Source organism: Eutrigla gurnardus, assembly GCF_963514095.1.
Source record: "Eutrigla gurnardus genome assembly, chromosome: 23".
Taxonomy (NCBI): domain Eukaryota; kingdom Metazoa; phylum Chordata; class Actinopteri; order Perciformes; family Triglidae; genus Eutrigla; species Eutrigla gurnardus.
The window spans coordinates 2,009,750-2,016,484 of NC_139934.1; the positions used below are offsets into that span (position 1 = coordinate 2,009,750).

A 6,735-nucleotide genomic window follows, 5' to 3' on the forward strand; every position below is an offset into this window, starting at 1 on the left:
GCTGACATGTAGAGACAGACAGGTAACCAGTCTATCACAGGGAGACATGTAGAGACAGACAGGTAACCAGTCTATCACAGGGAGACATGTAGAGACAGACAGGTAACCAGTCTATCACAGGGCTAACATGTAGAGACAGACAGGTAACCAGTCTATCACAGGGAGACATGTAGAGACAAACAACCATTCACGCTCACATTCACACCTACGGGACATTTAGAGTCACCAATGAACCTATCCCCATCCTGCATGTCTTTGGACTGTGGGAGGAAGCCGGAGAACCCGGAGAGAACCCACGACCCTCTTGCTATGAGGCGACAGTGCTTCCCACTACACCAGCTCCCACGATGCTTTTTTAAAATCGTTTATGACACAATGTATAGATTTTCTTCATGGTCCAGAATCAGGAGCTCATTCCTCATGAATACAGAAATATTTAAAAAATAAAATGCTGCCCTCTCATCGTCTCGTTGAAGCTGAGAGGGGCGTCGCTCGATCTGGCACATCTCCAATGAGCCTTCTTAAAAAGGGGACCATGTCTAGACCACGCCCACCAGTCCCCGAGCCGCATCCCACACCGGGCCCACATGGTCCACACCCCCAACCTGGTTCACCCCACCCCCCATACAGTGACGTCCGTTCTCAATATGTAAGTATGTTCTCAATTAAGAATAATTAAAGACATAGCTCCTTTGTGAATATGAAACTTAACTCATATGATAAAGATATTACATCGCTGAAATCAGACAAATGTCGCTCAGCAAAGTCCAGACTCTTCTCTGTTCTGGTCCTCAGTGGTGGAACGAACTCCCGACTAATGTCAGGATAGCAGAGTCACTGCCATCTTCTGAAAAAGGCTCAAGACTCACCTGTTCAGACTTCACCTGGACTCTACATAGCATGACCCACTAACACCCCCCCCCCCCCCCCCCACCCTCCCCAAAAAAACTGTTGCTCTTGAACTACTCAGATGAGGACCTAACACTTGTTCTATTTTTAGCTCTTACTTTATCGGCAATGATTCGTTGTGGTTTCTTTGTTTCCTTCTTTTGACAAATGTACTTATTGTAAGTCGCTTTGGACAAAAGTGCTAAATGACCTAAATGTAAATGTAATGTAAATGTATTCAGTACTTGATTTTTTAAATGCAACCCATCTTTTTTTTCTAGAAGGTGTGAGGACAGGAAAACCACAACACTGTCAAACGCCATCACAGAGGAAGAAGGCGGGTCTCACCGGAGCGTTCTCATCGACTCGTAGATCTCACGAGTGTTAAGGATGGACGAACCCTCGGTGCTGTGTCTGCTCCGTAAGTACCGCCGTGTCTTTGATGCAACGACATCTAATTCAACGATGCTCATCCTGTTTGACCATCCTGTTTCTATCCTGCATATAAACAGCAGCCTGCTCTGTTGTTGTGTCCTTCCTCTTCAGTTCTGGCCTCGCTGCTGAGCTGCTCCACAGGCCGAGGTCAGGAAACGCTCAAAACATTGTTGATTGTCCACAAACCTGAAAATGATTCATCTCGACCCCCCGGGGGGCTGGAAGGGGAAATAAGTTCAAAGGGGACGTCAAGGGGAAATCAAAGATGGCGTCATTTCATAGACTGTAAACAAGATGTCGGGGTAGTCGTCGTGACCTCACACTTTGGTCTGTGGACCGCTGCCGTCATCGTACGACGTATTGTTAGGTGGACTGTAGTAAATAAAATACAATAAATGGAGCTGAGAGAGGGCAATATTCAGGGAAAAAAGTTTGTAAAAGTAACACATTTGTGAGTTTATTACAGCTATGACAAGTGAAAGCTACCACAACCACCCAATCCGGTTGTTCCGGTTGTAATAAAGTCCCAAATTGACACTTTTCTAAACTTTAGTTTCTCTGAATATAGCCACCTCTCTCGGCTCTGGGTTTTATTTTACAGTGGTCCTAATAAATACCATCGTACCATCTTATTTTTAAAAATTCTACATGAGCAATTAAAACTATTCCATTAAACTAATCGTTTTCATTGGTTTTGTTGCAATGCATGCTGGGAAATATGTATGTTGATGAAAACACCAGGTACACCGGGATCTCACCTGGTCTTGTTTCATCCTCCTCTTCCAGTTCGTCTGACTACGAGTCCCAGCAGCCTCCAGTTCTTCAGCTGGACTTCCTTCTCTCTGAGCTGTGAGGACGACGGGGGTCCAGCTGGATGGATTCTGTGGAGGACCAGGAAAGACAAAACCAGGACTCAGTGTGGAGAACCCTGGGGGAAACCTGCTGGTTCTTCCTGCACCCTCAGCTACATTCTCCCAGTGGACAGTGGAGTTTACTGGTGTGAGTCTGGAGACGGAAAAACCAGTAACACCATCAACATCACCGTCACTGGTAAGATCACACAATCCAAAATAAAAGTCATCCCGCCAGAGTAAAGGTCTCGTTGTCAGCTGGACTTCTGTGTCTGTGCTGAGGTGGACCGGTGATCCTGCAGAGTCCAGTCCTCCCTGTGATGGAGGGACATGAGGTCACTCTGTCCTGCAGGACAAAGACGACCTCCGACCTCCCAGCTGGTTTCTACAAGGATGGCTCCCTCATCGGGACTGAGCCTACAGGTCACATGACCATCCAGCATGTGTCCAGGTCTGACGAGGGCCTCTACACGTGTACCGTCGGTGACGTAGAGTCTCCGCCCAGCTGGGTCACGGTCACAGGTGAGCAGGTCAAAGGTCATCTTTGAGTCCAGCAGTTCATTCATCCAGATATTCACCTGAAGAGGTGGGATTTCTGTCTGCAGGTAAACCTGCAACCGTGGCCCCGCCCTCTTCGTCGACCCCGCCCCCTGACTCAGAACCCCTCCACCTCGTGTTCAGACTGGTCTGCCACCTGGTGGTGTTCTGTCCATACTGCATCTCCACTCTCCTCATGGTGTCTTTATATCGACAGAGAACCACAGGTATCAATCAATCAATCAATCAATCAATCAATCAATCAATCAATCAATCAATCAATAAATCAATCAATCAATCAATAAATCAATCTGTTTTTTGTCATGCTTACCCTTCTTTTAATATTGCTTATCAAACTCCTCTGACAGGAAATCGCCTTCCCGTCTCCGTGGCAACAGCCCCACCCAACGATGGCGAGCAGAGCTCGGCTGATGACTATGATGACGTTGAAGCGGTCAGCACCGAGCATCACTTCTGAGCTGCAGAGATCAGAGACAGAAAGTGTGTCCTAATTATAAGATATGATATTTTATATATATATATATATATATATATATATATATATATATATATATATATACGCTGGAAGTCATCCAGACTTCTACGTCTTCGTTGCCCTTAAAAAAAGATGTTTCAAAACTCAGTGAGACTGAATTATAAGTAAAATGTAAAAATAAAATAAAAGCTTGAATCCCTAATTATATGGATTTGTCATATGTTAATACAATTTTACTAAATTCTTTAGTTTTATGTAGAGCCAAGACCTCTAGACTGTCAGGATCGATGGTGGGTCACGACTGAATTCTTTGTTTGTTAAGCTACTATTGTTAATAAAGTCTTACATGCCTACACACTCACTAAAAAACATATTTACATTTTATAGGATTTAAATAACAATAATTGAATACAATCTATATATCAGGCAACACCCCCAACTGCACCAAACGGTCCTTAATCATACTTAAGATACAGTCTTTGAGGGCCTTATTAGGGATTTCCACGTCAAAATAGTCAGCCACCTTCAACTGCTCCTTCGTGAAGGTGTTAAACAGATCCTCCCTGGGATTCTGCAAAAACTCATCAACAGCAGACATGGTTCACCCCACAGCAACCAACCAGACCCAGAGGGAGAAGGTTATACTAACCTGCACAGCACAAGAACCGGACAATGTGGAACCTCCTTTCCCCTAGCTGACTACCTAACCAGAAAGTGGGGGGGTCCCTGGGGGTCCATGGGGTATAAAGGCCAGCGTCCACCTTTAAACGACCTCTCTCCACCGTAACACGCCGTTACAAAAGGAGGCGTCTACAGGCTCCTGTGTGATGGTAACACGCTTACTGAACCTTGGTGTAGAGTGAGGACCGATCTCACATTCCCTGCTCCCCTCTTTGTTCCTGGTAAAACACACACACACACACACACACACACACACACACACACACACACACACACACACACACACACACACACACACTCCACGTGTGTCTCTCCCTCTGTTTAGCTTAGTTTTGTGTGTTAGGTAGCTAGGTAATAAGGCTTTGTTACAGTTTTTTCCTATCGTTTTAGGCAATTTACCTAAACCATGTTCACATTCCCTAAACACTTCACACAGTGAGCATACCAGTAGACCATGTGAACCAAACTGTGGTTACTTGCCCCTATGCTAAGATACAAATGCTGGCAATGACGCCTTCTTCCAAATTTCATGGATACCTGCCCCAGTCAATGTTCACTACCGGCAAAACGCTGTGGAACTACAGCATATTTTACCAATGTTTAGATACTCTGTTCAAAACAGTGAACTTTCTGTTCAAAACCTAACAGTAATTTAGATCACTGTAGATGGAAAGATGCTGCATTTGGACAGACAAATGAAGTTACATGTTTGAATAAGAAAAAATATTTAGTTTATAGTTTATTTATTTTATTTTACAGTAATTTAGATTATTTTCCCCTTGTGCACCATAGTTCTTGGTGAATTGGCATGGAATTACTTTTTTTTTTACGTAAAAGCAACACTACATACAATGATCTGTACAAAACACAGAGGATAAGTTTTGCAATGCAAAACACCTGGTGGTCATTTCAGCTAAAGACCTACTCAGCTAAAGACCTACTCAGCTAAAGACCTACTCAGGTGTTTTACATGTAATTTGTGCCTCGTTGAAAAAGGGCCTTCTTTGGCATTTGCTTTGGACTTCTTTACGTAGTTGGTATAGGAAAATGGATGCAGCAAGAGCAAGAGGCAGAGGCAGAGGAAGAGGAAGAGGTGGAGGTGAAGGTGAAGGTGGAGGTGAAGGTGAAGGTGAAGGTGGAGGTGGAGGTGAAGGTGGAGTAGGAGGAAGAGGAAGAGGTAGAGGAAGAGGGAGAGGTAGAGGGAGAGGAAGAGGTAGAGGTGAAGGTGAAGGTGGAGGTGGAGGTGGAGGTGGAGGTGAAGGTGGAGGTGAAGGTGAAGGTGAAGGTGGAGGTGGAGGTGAAGGTGGAGGTGGAGGTGAAGGTGGAGGTGAAGGTGAAGTTGGAGGTGGAGGTGAAGGTGGAGGTGGAGGTGAAGGTGAAGGTGAAGGTGGAGGTGGAGGTGAAGGTGGAGGTGAAGGTGAAGTTGGAGGTGGAGGTGAAGGTGGAGGTGGAGGTGAAGGTGAAGGTGAAGGTGGAGGTGAAGGTGGAGGTGAAGGTGGAGGTGGAGGTGAAGGTGGAGGTGAAGGTGAAGTTGGAGGTGGAGGTGAAGGTGGAGGTGGAGGTGAAGGTGAAGGTGAAGGTGGAGGTGAAGGTGGAGGTGAAGGTGGAGGTGGAGGTGAAGGTGGAGGTGAAGGTGAAGTTGGAGGTGGAGGTGAAGGTGGAGGTGGAGGTGAAGGTGAAGGTGGAGGTGAAGGTGAAGGTGAAGGTGGAGGTGGAGGTGAAGGTGGAGGTGGAGGTGAAGGTGGAGGTGAAGGTGGAGGTGGAGGTGGAGGTGGAGGTGAAGGTGAAGGTGGAGGTGGAGGTGGAGGTGAAGGTGAAGGTGAAGGTGGAGGTGAAGGTGGAGGTGGAGGTGAAGGTGGAGGTGAAGGTGAAGTTGGAGGTGGAGGTGGAGGTGGAGGTGAAGGTGAAGGTGGAGGTGAAGGTGAAGGTGAAGGTGGAGGTGGAGGTGGAGGTGAAGGTGGAGGTGGAGGTGAAGGTGAAGGTGGAGGTGGAGGTGGAGGTGGAGGTGAAGGTGGAGGTGAAGGTGAAGGTGAAGGTGGAGGTGAAGGTGGAGGTGAAGGTGGAGGTGGAGGTGAAGGTGGAGGTGAAGGTGAAGTTGGAGGTGAAGGTGGAGGTGGAGGTGGAGGTGAAGGTGGAGGTGGAGGTGAAGTTGGAGGTGAAGGTGAAGTTGGAGGTGAAGGTGGAGGTGGAGGTGGAGGTGAAGGTGGAGGTGAAGGTGAAGTTGGAGGTGAAGGTGGAGGTGGAGGTGGAGGTGAAGGTGAAGGTGGAGGTGAAGGTGGAGGTAGAGGTGGAGGTGAAGGTGGAGGTGAAGGTGGAGGTGAAGTAGGAGGAAGAGGAAGAGGTAGAGGAAGAGGGAGAGGTAGAGGAAGAGGGAGAGGGAGAGGTAGAGGAAGAGGGAGAGGTAGAGGTAGAGGAAGAGGGAGAGGTAGAGGAAGAGGGAGAGGGAGAGGTAGAGGAAGAGGGAGAGGTAGAGGAAGAGGGAGAGGGAGAGGTAGAGGAAGAGGGAGAGGTAGAGGAAGAGGGAGAGGGAGAGGGAGAGGGAGAGGTAGAGGAAGAGGGAGAGGTAGAGGAAGAGGGAGAGGGAGAGGTAGAGGTAGAGGAAGAGGGAGAGGTAGAGGAAGAGGGAAAGGTAGAGGAAGAGGGAGAGGTAGAGGAAGAGGGAGAGGGAGAGGTAGAGGTAGAGGAAGAGGGAAAGGTAGAGGAAGAGGGAGAGGGAGAGGAGCAGCAGCAGCAAGGACAGTTGTATCTGATGAAATCAGAGCAACTGTCATCGACCATGTAATCAATCATGGTCTGTCCATGAGGGAAGCTGGTCTGAGGGTTCAGCCGAACTTGCCAAGATCAACG

General features: G+C 47.6%; 1 protein-coding gene across 1 annotated transcript; it reads left to right on the forward strand.

Annotated features, from left to right (window-relative positions):
• The first annotated feature begins 1,216 nt into the window (after nt 1–1,216).
• Nucleotides 1,217–3,255, forward strand: LOC311008872 (neural cell adhesion molecule L1-like protein). Its single transcript, XM_084002815.1, has 6 exons — nt 1,217–1,309; nt 1,435–1,470; nt 2,110–2,373; nt 2,457–2,696; nt 2,780–2,938; nt 3,080–3,255. Exons 1-6 carry the CDS (start codon nt 1,279–1,281, stop codon nt 3,187–3,189), a joined length of 840 nt encoding a protein of 279 aa, XP_083858941.1. The 5' UTR covers nt 1,217–1,278; the 3' UTR covers nt 3,190–3,255.
• The last annotated feature ends 3,480 nt before the right edge of the window (nt 3,256–6,735 follow it).